Source organism: Otolemur garnettii, unplaced genomic scaffold, assembly GCF_000181295.1.
Source record: "Otolemur garnettii isolate 467f Iridium unplaced genomic scaffold, OtoGar3 scaffold00196, whole genome shotgun sequence".
NCBI classification, from domain to species: Eukaryota; Metazoa; Chordata; class Mammalia; order Primates; family Galagidae; genus Otolemur; species Otolemur garnettii.
Window position 1 is genome coordinate 617,148 of NW_003852591.1, and position 15,040 is coordinate 632,187.

Sequence of the window (15,040 nt, forward strand, 5' to 3'; positions counted from 1 at the left end):
GGTTGAGGTTCTCTTGTAAGCACTCCTTGCAGGTGTGCATTCACCCGGTTTGTCTGCACTGTATGCACTTAAAGTTGATGCTGTTATTATTCTTACTTTATAGACAAGCATGTTAGGGCTTAGAGAGAACTCGAAAGAAACGTGCCCAAAGTCACACAGTTAAAAAGTGGTAGTCCTATAACCCAAATCTAGTTTAAATTATAGGACCGTACTATAGTTCTTTTTCTATCTATGGAACTTAATCTATATTATACTTCTTTCATATGGTTTTATAACTTTTGTTATGTAACATTTTCCATGTTTTTAACATTTAATAAATATCTAGTATTCATTACATTTTTGGAACTAATTTAAGTACTGAAAAAAATCAGTAAGCAGACAAAATTTCTGCCCTTTTGTGGCTTCTATACTATTAGTGTGGAATCATACTAATATAAATCAATATACATGTAGTAGATAGAGACAGAGAGTAGGGAGTGATGGGGGCTGGGAAATGGTGGTTTTCCATAGAACCAGAACAAAGTTGAAGCAGGCAGAAAGAGCTGTCAGGCTATCTGGGGGGGAGGGACTCCTCCATGCAGAGGGAACAGGAAGGGCAAAAGCCCTACAGTGGGAACGTGCCTGCAGGTTTGAGTAAGTGAGGGTCCCTACTGTGTGGAGCCTTAGAAGCCATTTTAAAGATGTTAGCTGTAGTTTTGAGTGAGATGAGGAACTACCAAAGGGTTGTGTTATGTTTTAACAGAATCACTGTGGCTGCTAATTTGAGGGATATATTAAAAAGTGCAAAAGATGGGGTGGGGAGCTCAATCAGCAGATTATTGCAGTGATCCAGGGCACAGATCATGGTAGCAAGAAGTGGGTTGGCTCTGTGTGTATGTAGAGAAGGTATTAATAGGAGGGTATGTTGGTAGATTTGGATGTGTCATGTGAAAGAAATAGGAGCCATCGATGACTCTGACACTTTTGGGTTAGGAAAGGGTTAAGAAGACGAGGAGGAGCCTGTCTGGGGAGGTGAGAGAGGAAGTTCAGTTTGGGGCAGCTAGACCTGGAAGGAGCAATGTATAGATAGATAGGTCTGGATTTCAGGTGAGAAGTCAGGGTTGGAGTTTCAAATTTAGCATTTGTCAGTGCATAAATACCAGAAAGAAAAAATTAGTCATGCCAAACATGGGGTTTGGTGATCATAAAGGCCGCAGAGTAACAGGGCAAGCCTGCTTTGGAGTTTAACGTGGCTTGGCCTCCAGATCCAGGTCCTTCTTCCTGGGGTCATTTGGCACCACCTAGTGGCATTTGTTCATCCTGGCTCAAGTACCTCCTGTTCTCTGCTTGGTTTGGATTTATAGGACAACAATCTTTAGTTAGTTGGTTAGCAGTTAATTAGTTGCACTCGTGATTCAGGATGATTGTAAGAGAACTGAAAATGTGTGTGCGTGTGTGTGTGTGTGTGTTCTCCATTACTTCTGAGTAGGGTGGACCTGCGGTCTCACTGCCTAGTCCCACGCAGGTCTTCCCTATCCAAGGTTAGAACTTACACTGTCTCCATCTAAGTACAGGGCAGGGGAAAAGATGGAAGAACTACAGTAGTATCTCTGAATGTTAGTTCATTGTGGGTGTTGTGGGGACTGATAACGGGATGAGATCTACAAAGATGGAGGGTAGAAAAATGAAAGTGTTAAGGATTGAACACTGAGCTTCCACTTTGGGAAGTCCAGGAGACAGAGTAGGGATAACTGACAAGACAGAAGGAAAACCAAGGTTGTTATTTCCCAGTGTTTCAAAGACAGTAGATGATCAGCTTTGTCACATGCTGCTGACATGAGGACAGAGCCTAGACCACTGGTTTGCTTTTTTTTTTTAATCCATTGGATTTAACAATATAGACAGAGTTGGTGCCCTTGATAAGCACAGTCTCAGTGAACTGGGATCGGAATCTGCTTAAGAGAGAACTGAAGAAGAAGAATTGAAGACAGTGAATACAGACTATTCTTTCAGTGAAATTTTGTAAAGGAAGCAGAGACCTAACAAGATAACCAGCAGGGGAATTAAGGAGAAGCGAGAGATTTGGATTTTATAAGATGATGTAAGGGAAATGATAGCACGTTTGTGTAATTGATGGGATGAACCAGAGGGACGAGGACAATATGATTTTTGTTTATAAAAGCAATATATGTTAACTTTCAAACATAAATAAGAAGAATAATTTGTACTTCCATCAGTGAGAAGTTGTTAAGTTTTTGTTGTTTCACCTTTTTGTATTTTTTAAAATTGCAGTATAATTCAGTAGTTTTTAATGTAATCACAAGGTTATACACGCACCATCACTATATAATTTCAGAACATTTTCCATCACTCCAAAAAGAAACCTGTACCCATTACAAATTCCCATTTCCTCCTTCAGCCAGCCCCTGATGATCACTAATATGCTTTTATCCTTACGCATTTGCTTATTTTGGACATTTTGTGTAAATGGAGTTCTGTGTGTCTGGCTTCTGTTACTCGCCATATTATATCAAGTGTCAGGACTTTACTTCTTTTTAAGGATAACTATGGTATATCTCAGGGGTCCTCAAACTTTTTAAACAGGGGGCCAGTTCACTGTCCCTCAGACCATTGGAGGGCCAGACTGAGGGCCCCCGAGACGAGTCGGCTGCTAAGCAGGACAGGCAGCGGTGGCAAAAACACCCAGCAGGCCAGATAAATGTCCTAGGTGGGCCGCATGTGGCCCGCGGGCTGTAGTTTGAGGATGCCTGGTATATCCCTTTTGACATTCATACGAACATATGTACCTATACCCTTAACTTTCTGGGTTTTCTTTTTCTTTCTTTTTCTTAGAGACAGTCCCACTTTGTTGCCCTCAGTAGTGCTGTGGCAACATAGCTCACAGCAACCTCAAACTCTTGGGCTCAAGCAGTTCTCTTGCCTCAGCCTCCTGAGTAGCTGGGACTACAGGAGCCTGCCACAATTCCTGGCTACTTTTAGAGTCGAGGTCTCACTCTGGCTCAGGCTGGTCTCGAACCTATGAGCCCAGGCAGTCTACCTGCCATGGTCTCCCAAGTGCTAGGGTTACAGGTGTGAACCACTGCACCTGGCCCATCTTTTTCTTTTTGGTCCTTTTTCTTTTTTAAATATGATTTATATTTAGCAATCATAATAGGAAATAAAGAGAATTATAGCATAGTAAAAACACAAGAATCGTAGGTATCATGTTAAAAATTAAGTAAAAGAGCCTCTGGTTAGATGAAAAGGCAAATTTGCAAGATACATATTTTGGGTAGCTGAGGATAAAAATGCAAAGAAGGACTTGGAAAGTATAGCTGCCTGATGTATCAGTTCTTCTTTCAGAGTGGGCTCAGCATGTTTGTAGAAGGGATAGGCACAGATGACCTCCACTCTGATTGCCTGCTCATTAGTGCTAAGTAGTAGCTGTGTGGGAAAAAGAGAAGGAAAAGGAAGGAACGAACATGAAAGATGGAAACAAGTAAGGAAAGAAATAGGGAGATTCCGATGATAATAAGCACATCAAGCATTGTGACAGCATTAATGAAAACATGAGGAATCTTTTTCCACTTCCTCTGGAAGTTTGGTCACAGTGTTTTGTAAGTCAGGTAACCTGGAAAATTAGGTTAAAGCCCATTTACCGAAATTGATGAATTCTTTGCATTCTCCCTTTTTTTTTAAATAACAAAGTCTGTAGATCTTTAAAAATTAATAGGAACAAAGTGACTGTGTTTCCTGTGACATTTGAGAAGCAGTGTTTCAATTTACTTCTCCCTGGAGAGATTCTATAGCTTTACTAAAAGACAACTAGCTTAAATATGAATAATAGTAAGTAGACTTCCCAGACAGTCAGAGTCTATTTTAAATGTAGAATATTTTCTAGTTGGTAAATATCTCATTTTTTAAAAGACATTAAAAGTGTTGTTAGTTTTTCCATAAATAGAAATGAAAAGTCCACTTTTAAAAGACCAGAACCCCCCATGATTTACATACCTATAAATGTTTTTCCCTCAGCATATTATTATAGATCAATTTTTACTGCTTACATTTAAAATATCAGTTGCGTTGGAATGTCTATTTATTTAGTTGTGTTCTATACAAGATTCAGGTTAAAAAAAAACGAAAGCTAACGTCTTATTCACGGAACAGTTTTTAATTTTAGTTTTATTTTTTTAGACAGAGTCTCACTTGTCATCCCCAGTAGAGAGCTGTGGCATCACAGCTCACAGCAAGCTCAAACTCTTGGGCTTAAGTGATTATTTTGTTACATCTTGATGACCAAATGAACATCCCAGACAGCCAATTCCATCTTCTGTTCTATACCGCTGGTCTCCACCAGTGGCTGACAGTCTTGTTTTCACGGACCACACCCATGGAGGTGATCCATTAGTGCTTAAAACCTCAGGATGCATGCAGCTTCTCCCACTGGGTTCAGGAAAGGCTTCCTTGCCATTTCCCAGGCTGAGAGTTAGAGAGGTGCTGTTTACCAGGTCACTGCCCCAGCACTGCCGTGCTCCACAGTTGCCACAGACTTCAGCTGCAGCTCTCGAGTAGTCACACCTTTCACTCCGTTCTCATGTTTGTAAAAAAAGGACAATATAAATATCCTGTTCCCCAGCACTTCAGAAAACATATTTTCCCCATAATTCTGTTTTTGCTTTTCTTTTATTCAAGACCCTGAAATATTTGTAGTTACAACACTTTGTATAAGACACTGCAAGAAAGTAAATTTAAAAACCATCATCTTCCTCTGCACATGTATTGCACAGTCACTGTGACTGGCTCAAAGTGAAGAAAACTTAAAATTGTCTGACTTTTGTCTTAAAAATTTCTCTGGCTTGATTGAAGAAGGCCAAGTTGTAGAGAAAAACAATGGCAGAAGCTCAGGCTAAGGAAAGCAACTTGACTGTGTTTGTCTAACTAGAATTACTAGCTCACAATTTATGTTCTTCTTAATTCCATGTATAGAAATCAGGAAAAAGGGCTTGATTCAGTTGTATGTTGAAAAGGAGATACAGCTTCATAGAAAGTTGAGGATTTATTTAGGTTCAACTTTCAGGCTGATGTTTGTTGTCCTCTTCATGTTTAAAATGACAGAAGCCTTTAAGGTGTTTCAGACCCCTGCATATGTATCAGCGTGTTTTTCTTCAGCATTTACTAAGTCTTCTGAGTTCTGAAGCTCAAGTTCACCTTGCATAGCTAACCTTTTCCACCTGTCTTTGTTCTGTTGAACGATGTCCACTGGGTTGTGTTTAGGCTGTCCAGGCCTGCAGCTGTGAGGGAGGAGCACAGGGAGTGGGGCCCCTCACGGGGCAGCCGTTTGTGTTTGGTCATCTCAGCTAATCAGCAACATGTTTCCCCACAATGGTGGGTGAGCTAACAATGACAACGAAAGAAAGCCAAAAATACCAGTGTCAGGACCTGAGACGAGGACGGGAAGCGGAGCAACAGTACAAAATGACGGAAGAAGCAGGACAGCGGACGCTCAGGCCCTGTTGGAGCATGGCCTCGCCTCTGGTCTCTCCTTCCCCGTGGGGAGAGAGGGTCAGGCACTCCTCGGAGACTTCTTACTCTCTTAGCATCCTTTTTAACTTGTACAACTGGAATTATGCTACCTTTTTTACTTAAGTATTTTTTCATATTATTACAGAATCTTTGAAAATGTTTTTAGTGCCTTTGTGGACTTAGACTACATAATTTATTCCACTATTTTTTATTGGACATTGTTATACTTTTGGTATTTTAAGAGCTTTTGTAATCTGAGATGAACAACATTGTGCTAAAACTTTATACATAGGTTTGATTTTATACTTTAACAACAATTTCTAGAAATAGATTACCAATCAAAGGGCAAGAATGCTTTTTCAAAGCTTTTGGCTTTATTACCACACTGCTTTGCAGAAGGTTACACCAGTCTGCACCACCATGAGTATGTAGTAGTATATTCTTATCCTAACTGTTAATAACAGCCATTGAAAAGAAGTTTAATTAGAAAAAAATACTAACAATATCTCTCTAGGTTGATTTGAGCCTCTTTGATGTAGTCTTTGCATGAGAAGAAAGAAAATATTTCTAAGAGATGCTAGTAAAAATATAAGTACTAGTAAGAAAATCTTTCTAAGAAAGTATATTTACTTGAAAATTTCCTAAAATCACCTAAAATTTTTTTTGACAAAATTAAACTTTATGGTATATTTCTTTAGTACCATTGAAAAAAGTACATGTTTTAAAGTAAGTTTGGCTATCCTTTTAAAAATTAAAAACTTAAATTTCTGTTTTATTAATGTCTTGGAAGGGAGTGATTGTGATCATTGGCATTTTTAAAATGTCCTTTCTTATATTTAGTAATTTTCAACTCCTTGTTTAGAGTCGATAAGTTTTTATGATAGAAAATTCATATCCTTGAAATATGACTATCACACTATTCCAAGATTGTTTATGAGAGATATATATTGAGACCTTATAAAAAAAATTATAATTTAATGCTACAAAACAGTAAAGCAATGCTAATTTGAACATTTTGGTATTTCAAGGATGTAAGAACACAAATACAGTGTCAGCTGTGGGTTTTACTTATCTTAAAAACTTTCAAAGTGTAAGATAAAGCTTAATAGGTCATTTATAAATCATAATTTATATGGTATGATGTAGAGACTATCTCTGAGGTTTTAATTAGGTATAATCTAAGCTTAGATTTTTTAAAGTATATAAACATTTCTAGTAACTCATTCTCATTTAATCTTGGGAAATGTCTGCTTTTATCAATCAAGAGTTTACTGGGAAGAGTCCAGCTTATTATAGAGATCTATTGTACTTTGTACAGCTAAGACAATGATTTTTCCTTTTATTTAACTAATAGCAAGTTCAGCTACCCTTGTCTGTCATACTGTATATAAAAAAATCAGCTATTATAGTTTGGTTGTCAAGCTGTAGTCCAAGATAAATTGCAATATAGTTGGGTAGGTAGATTTATATCTATATCTGTATTTATATACACAGTATATGTGATATCTCAAGTTACTAGTCACTGCCCTGAATAAAGAATTAAAGGACTAGTCTTACAGATAGAGGAAATATTTTATAATTGTTTAATGAATAATGAAAAGGAAAAAATACAGTATTTTATAATTTTTTAAATATTTTATCATTTTTATTGTTTTTAACTATTAAGAATAGAAAGATGCCTTATATCATTATATCATTTCTTGTTTGGGCATTAGTCAGCCTTTTTTTTTTTTTTTTTTTTTTTAAGAGACAGAGTCTTACTTTGTTGCCCTTGGTAGAGTGCTGTGGCATCACAGCTCACAGCAATCTTCAACTCCTGGGCCTAGGCGATTCTTTTTCCTTAGCCTCCCGAGTAGCTGGGACTACAGGTGCCTACCACAGTGCCCAGCTATTTTTTGTTGCAGTTTGGCCGGGGCTGGGTTTGAACCCGCCACCCTTGGTATATGGGGCCAGCACCCTACTCACTGAGCTACAGGCTCCACCCGTCAGCCTTTTTATTTATTTATTTTTCTGGTTCTCATTACTCTAGGTTGTTGTTGATTTGTAAAATAATCATATTAGTGTTTGGAAAGGATTTTAGTATTGTGTTAGTGAGTTGAAATAATGACAGCGGCCGAGAACTGTGACAGCATTGTGCCGAGCAGTCTCTGTTAGTCGCTTGGTTATTCCTTCTCTATGACTCAGGGAGGTGGCCACATTTTATAATTGAGGAAACAGAGGCTCACAGGGTAGGTTAGAAACAGGCTGCATAGAAATTGAGATCCATTTTCAACATACTCCTTTGTTGTCTCTCTTTATAATGTTGGTAGTTTACAGACTTCTGAGGCCAGCTGAGAAACTCAAAGATTTGGAAGTTCAGTTCATTCCATCAGTAGAATGCTTTCTTTGTGCAGCTGTAAAATAGAAACCAGCTCTCTGGAATGACTGGCTAACTCTTAGTAAGCTGCTTGAGAAATTGTTTATACTTGATTTACTGTATGCAGTGAATTCTTTCCATTGTAAACAGTAGAAAAACAGATCAGACATTTGTGTTAACATTTCCAAATATGTGTTTGAAACAGATTTGGCAACTGATCGGAAGCTCTTTCGTCTGGTCTCCAATGACTCCTTCATCTCCATTCAGCCTTCCTTATCCTCTTGTGGACAGGACTTACCAAGGGACTTCAGTGACAAAGCAAGCCTGCCCAGTCATAGCCAGCACCACCACGTTGATCAGTCTCTGTCCAGTGCCTGTGACACAGAAGTCGCTTCTCTTGTACCTTTACACTCACACTCGTATAGGAAAGATCATCGGCCACGAGGTGTACCACGGACTTCTAGCTCTGCTGTGGCTTTTCCTGATACTTCACTGAATGACTTCCCTCTTTATCAGCAAAGACGTGGGTTAGATCCAGTTAGTGAGTTAGAATCTTCTAAACCTCATTCTGGATCCAAAGAATCCTTGGTGGAAAATTCTTGTTTATCTGGGGAATTTCAGCTTGCTGGTGACTTGAGAAAGAGTAATTCTCAGCCACCCACAAAAAGCGGGAAGAACAAACCTTTGAAGGCAGACAAAAGCGTGGACAGCTTGAGGAGCCTGAGTACGCGGAGTAGTGGGTCCACAGAGAGCTACTGCAGTGGGACGGACCGGGACACCAACAGCACTGTCAGCAGCTACAAAAGTGAGCAGACCAGCTCAACTCACATCGAGAGCATCTTGTCAGAGCATGAGGAGTCTCCTAAAGCAGGAACGAAAAGTGGCAGGAGAAAAGAGTGCTGTGTTGACGCAGAAGACCAGAGTAGTTGTGGCAGTGACAAAAGGACTAGCAGTGAAAAGACTGCTGTGGAAGTGAGTGTGAACAGTGGGGCTCCCGAGGCCAGGGACGCCAACTCCCCCGAAGAGACGCAGAGCCAGAGAAGGCTCAGCACCTCTGCCTCGGAAGAAGCCAATAAAAATCCCCATGCAAACGAGTTCACTGCCCAGGGGGACAGGCCACTTGCAAACACAGTGGAAAACAAAGAGGAGCAGAGTGATAAGTCGGTAGTTTCGGTGGATTCAAAAGTGTGTAAAGATGTTGGCGGAAAGCAAAAGGAAGGAGACGTTCGCCCTAAATCCTCCAGTGTGATCCACCGGACGGCCTCTGCCCACAAACCGGGCAGGAGACGGACAGGGAAGAAGCGGGCCAGCAGCTTTGATGCAAGTCGGCACAGGGACTATGTTTCCTTTCGAGGTGTTTCTGGCACCAAACCACATAGTGCTATCTTTTGTCACGACGAGGACTCCAGCGATCACAGTGACCTGAGTAGAGCGTCCAGTGTTCAGTCTGCTCACCAGTTCAGCAGTGACAGCTCTTCCAGCACCACTTCTCATTCCTGTCAGTCTCCTGAGGGCAGGTACAGCGCGCTCAAGACCAAACACTCTCATAAGGAAAGGGGAACAGACTCCGAACACTCACACAAAGCTCATTTGGGTCCTGAAGCAACTGGCAAAAAGCGGGCAACACGGCGGACTTCCAGCACAAATAGTGCCAAGACTCGTGCCCGGGTGTTGAGCTTGGACAGTGGCACAGTAGCGTGTTTGAATGATTCAAATAGGCTAATGGCACCTGAAAGTACAAAACCCTTAACCACTTCCAAATCAGATCTCGAGGCCAAAGAGGGAGAGGTGCTAGACGAGCTGTCTTTGTTGGGACGGGCTTCCCAGTTAGAGACGGTCACTCGATCTAGGAATAGCTTGCCAAGCCAGGGTGCATTTCCTGAAGGGGAAGAGCAAGATGCAGTCAGTGGAGGTAAGTGAACTGCAAGGAGAGATTTCCTCAAGTGTCACAGCAATTTTCGATACTATTTATTAGAGTAGTATTTGTTAAAATGCTACGGCCCTCTGTTAATATTCTCTCCTCTAGTGTGTTATTAAAATAAGCATTCTTCAGTGGAGAAGAAGGTGGTTATCTTAGAAAAGGTTTTTATTTTTTTTTTTCAGTTGTAATATTTGAATTAAATCAACTTGGTCTTGATGGCATCCACTTTTCTAAGCCACATAAGTTAATGTGGCCTGTAATGTTTTGCCAGGAATATCAAAATCAACCTCCTTACTTTGTATAACAATCGAATAACAAAATATATAATTGATTAGGGCCCCAGCCATTTTTAGTCATCTCCTATACAGTGTGTGCCATGGAACTTTCCAAATTAGGTCACTCAAGCTGTCATCTAAAATTTTTTTCCAGATATTACTTTAACTCTGATTATGTACTTTGAAAATTGTGGTCTTTTTTTGCCTGTTACTTTATCTTCATTTCTTGCTTATTCAAGTTTCAGGCATTAAGAATTTTTTTTTTCTGGAATTTCACACTTTTCTTAAAATTTACTAAATTGAGGTTTGTAGTTTGTATTGGTGTTTTTTATCTGTTCATCAATGTGTGGTGCCCCCTCTGGTAACAGTGCTGGTGTTTGAGTTAAAGTAATAGCTTATTTATTTTAGGTTTATGGGGAATTGTGCGAAATTGGATAGGTGATTTTATTGGTGTGTGTTGGCCTCTTTGTTTATTTCAGAGTTGTTTCTTACTATTTTCTTCTGCCTAAAATAGTTTGGTTCTGGTTTTTACAGACTCTGCTTCTTGAATAAAATGGAAGAATGAAGCCTGCTTTTCAAAGCTTTCCTCCCCTTCCCTTCATGTATGCTTTTTATATCTTTAGTTTTGAAGTTTATATTCTGTTTGGCATAGTAATGTTCAGTATTTACCAAAAGTTAAGTTGGATTTTCTTTTCTTTTCTTTTTTTTTTTCTCAATCCCCAGAACATTCTGGTTTGGGGAGTTTCTGTTTGTGCAAACATTCTAATCTGAAACATATGAGTGCTTTTTCCCTCAAAGAATTTTAATTCATCCAGGGTATTTTAAAAGTCCACATTGTGGTAAACATTCTTTCTCTCTCTTTTTTTTTCCATTTGTTTGTTTTTGGTAAAGTTTCTAACACTTTCTAATGGGAATATAAAAAATGATCTAGGGAAAAAAGTAACCTATCACACCTAATTATTGAGAACTAATTGTGTCTGAAGGTGGCTGTAATCACTGGGTGATAGTGCAGTGATGAAATTCCGAGTCTTTCACCTGGATATCATTCTGTTTTTATAAAAAATCAGAAATGCTTTTAGTGATTTCTCAAACAAATTATGTCAGATATGTTCACGATGTGCAAGAAACTATTGGGTTTTAAAATATAGTTCAATTTCCCAAGTTGTCAAAATAGATTTTAAGAGTGAACATGCTATGATAGAAAATTATTGCTGTTCTAAATATTGTTGAAATGTGAATACTGAAAAAATATGTACAGGAGCTGTAGTAAATCCTGATGTCTTCGTATTTACTAATAAGATGTCACTTTCTTTTCACAGGGAATGTAGGCTATTTTTTAGGGATAATTATATCCAAGGTGTTATTTGCTGTTCTTTGACTAACACAAGCCTTCATTTTCCTAGGCTTCAGATTTTCTTTTGTTTATATTCTTTTTTATAACCTCATTAAGTGTTACAGGAAAGAAGTAACGAACTAAAAATTTCCATTTCCTTTGGCCGTAGAAATGTAATAGTCTTGTGGGCTGTTGAAAAACACTTTTTTTGTCTAAGGAATGCATTGCAGGGGCTATTTGAATTTGGAATAAAAATAAGAAAAAACTCACCACTTACATATGTGGGATTTATATTTGGTTGGATTTTATTACATCTAAAATAGGGGCTTTTCGGAGGGGGGATTTATGTGGGCTTTTTGCTTTGGTTCTCATTTTTAAACCTTAAAGAGAATCTCAAATACCCGTTAAGGATATTTGTTGATATCATCTTTGCTTGTTATCGTCCTGTCTGACGATTTAGGAGAAATGTTTTTGGGCTATGAATTCTTCCTTACATAATACTGAAATGCGTCAAGAAAACATACTACTGCTTGACCATTCAGATGCCCATACATAAACCGTAAATGGATTTTATCCTAATGAATTCAAAGGTGTTGATGAGTTCTCCAGTGATTTCTGTTATGTTTTTACACTGAGTGTTGTTGGGAATGTGGAGGGATGGAAGTTAGGAAATGTACTTGAAAGTACTAAAATAAAATAGCGGCCAATCTAGTTTAGTGACACGCAGTTCTGTACCTTCGTTAGATGAGCTCCACTGCAGTGGGGACTCGAGGAAAACTGCTTCCCTTCTTTAAGACTCAGCTTCCTTATCTTAAAAGGACATGACAGTAGTGTCTATCTCAGAGCGCTGTTGTGAGGATTAAAGGAGTTAATACACAGAAAGTACTTACAGCGGTGCCTGGCACGTAAGAAATACTTCATGGTGCTGCTGTTACTCTTAGCAAGCAGCCCAGTTTGTTGTCCTGTGCAAATGTGTCCTTGTTTGACTACTAATTCGATGGTATAAAATTCAAGTAGAAGAAAATGGATAAACACACAAACAAATTAGAGATAGTCTGTGTCATTGTGAAACAAATTGAAGTTTAAAAAAGCCTAAATAAAAATAACAACAGAATAATAATAATACCAACAGAAAAACATTTTTTATTAACATCTAATGTAGTAACGTGGATCCTAAACTTATTTTGTCAGTAATGTGTCATGTAACTTTTGATATTGAGTCACATAGCAGATGATTGTTTTCATAGCGCCTCACACCGTTAATCAAGCACTTCAGTAAAATTGGCTTTCACCGATAATGTTCAGTGATTACTTAGATAGGAAAGATGTCTTAAGTTCAAACTGAGGCATTTTCTATTGACCTCTTGTTTTGTACCTAATAGTTTTATAGTTACAAGGTGTATTTTTAACAATTTGCAGCTAATAATTAAGAATGAAAAAGTACACACAAGTTATATATGATTGGAAGATGTCCTGTGTTTTCTAAGTCCTTTTCTTGTTGGCCACTTATGCTTATTTCTCACGTGGTTCAATACCATTATTATGGCATATTTTCCATACCAGTTTATCAAAATACAAAGAGTAGCCAGAGTGGAGAGATTTCTGTTTACTTATTATTCTTTGTACTTTTTTCTGAATTTCTTAATCTTTATTTCTCTGAGAAAATTATTTTAAATACTCAGGTCATTATTCTGTGAGCATGAGATGGGATACTATTATAATAAATATTATTTGGAACAAAAGATAATCTTTTAGTCAGATCTTTTCAATAAACAATTAAGATTTTTTTTTCTTTTTTTTTTTTGAAACAGAGTCTCACTTTGTTGCCCTTGGTAGAGTGCCGAGGCATCACAGCTCACAGCAACCTCCAGCTTTTGGGCTAAGGCGATTCTCTTGCCTCAGCCTCCCGAGTAGCTAGGACTACAGGTGCCTGCCACAACGCCCAGCAATTTTTTTATTGTAGTTTGGCCGAGGCTGGGTTTGAACTCACCACCCTTGTTATATGGGGCTGGAGCCCTACTCACTGAGCCATAGGCACAGTCCAACAATTAAGATGTTTTTTGTACTATACATACAAATAGAAAAGTCTGCTGTTATATACCCAAATATCCTTGAACATTAGAAAGCAAAGATAAAGACCAGTGAACTGACAAGAAAATGTGAATTCACGTATTTGTATTTTATTATGTAGAATGACTTCAAAATCTACTGAGCTTAATTTTCTGATTATCCAGTCTACATGGGAAGTTAGAAATAGCAAATTAGTAGAAGGATGGGTACTTGGAGAGGCTAAAGTAATAATAGTAGGAGAAATCCTCAGCTAACACTAAAGGAAGAGCTTTAGTAACTATATAAACCAAAGCAAAGAAACATAACAGTATAAAGTTATTAAATTCACCTTTTAATAGTGTTCAAGGGCATCACAGTATCATAATTTACTGCTCTGTTATACCTGTAATAATCATATATGTAGCTGACCCTGATTTGTTGAAAGATTATGTTTTGGCTGTGCTGTGAAGAAAGCTTGGACATACTCAACTGCATAGAAGAATGCTTGTTAGATACAGTAAAATAGACTTGGAAAAATTATCTTGCCTTACAGTAACATCAAGAAAACAAAGTAGAAAAGAGGTCTTTTATTGGTGATGCATATTTGCTGTTTATAGAATCATATAGAGTATATTTATGTTATTACATATAGCATTTCAAAAGCAGCCTGTGTCTGATTTTGTCAGGTGGGAACAAATATTTTAGTATTTTTCTTTCTAACAGCTGCGAACTTCTGGCTAAGGAATCAGATGTTTATATTTTAATACTACTTGATTGAATATTCTGGCAAACCATTAAATCTGTGCCTGAATTTCCTCAGTTATAAAACAAGAATAAAAACTGTCCAGGCATGTCTTGCAGTTAACAGTCAGACTCTGATGAACTTGGACGTGTGAAAATGCTTTATAAATGGTAGATTCACTATGTAAACTAAGGCACTGATCCCTTTTTAATCATCTGTGGGGATGTTTCCTTTTTCTAATATGTCTCTTCAAACATATATATTTTTCACAAATGATTTCTTATTAGATAAATCTCCTGAAAATATATGCAAAATTGTATCTGAATGCAGTTTTCTAGGAGAGTGTTCACAGAAAGATTAAAGAAGATCAGAAACCACCTGTGAAAGTAAATAATCCTTAGAGTATATCTTTTAGGAACTGTTTTGTGTGAAATGTGACTCCAGGATATAATTTAATTTTTAAAAAGCATCTTGTATTTATTTGGCTACAGGGTTTGTGGATATGTAATTTCTCTTTAACTCAAAACACACTAATAATTTTGTTGTTGTTTGTCCTTATTTATTGGCTTTCTTGTCAAAAAGCAGAGTAAACCTTTAAAATGTTTTCACGAATGGAAATTATTTTAATTCAGACTTGGTGCTTAGAATTTGTGCAGTAGGTTCTCATTGTTCTTTATCCTCTGAGAAAATAACCCAAGCATTTGTCTTTTCATTAGAATAAAGTCTTTGCCTATTAATGTTAGTGTCATTCTTGGCACACACGAAAACTAAGGAAGGGAAAAGCTGTTTAGATAAAGTCAGTTTCATGCCTAGATTAAAATTTTTTTCAGAATTTATTTTTTTGTAAAACTATTGGAATGTT

General features: G+C 37.9%; 1 protein-coding gene across 1 annotated transcript in view; it reads left to right on the plus strand.

Moving 5' to 3' along the window:
• The window catches only part of PCNX1 (pecanex homolog 1), a 186,752-nt gene that overhangs the window by 62,127 nt on the left and 109,585 nt on the right, over window positions 1-15,040 (plus strand). The window contains exon 6 of the mRNA XM_023507659.1: window positions 8,064-9,770. Within this exon, the coding sequence (XP_023363427.1) occupies window positions 8,064-9,770 (1,707 nt within the window). The remainder of the gene's footprint in view (window positions 1-8,063; window positions 9,771-15,040) is intronic.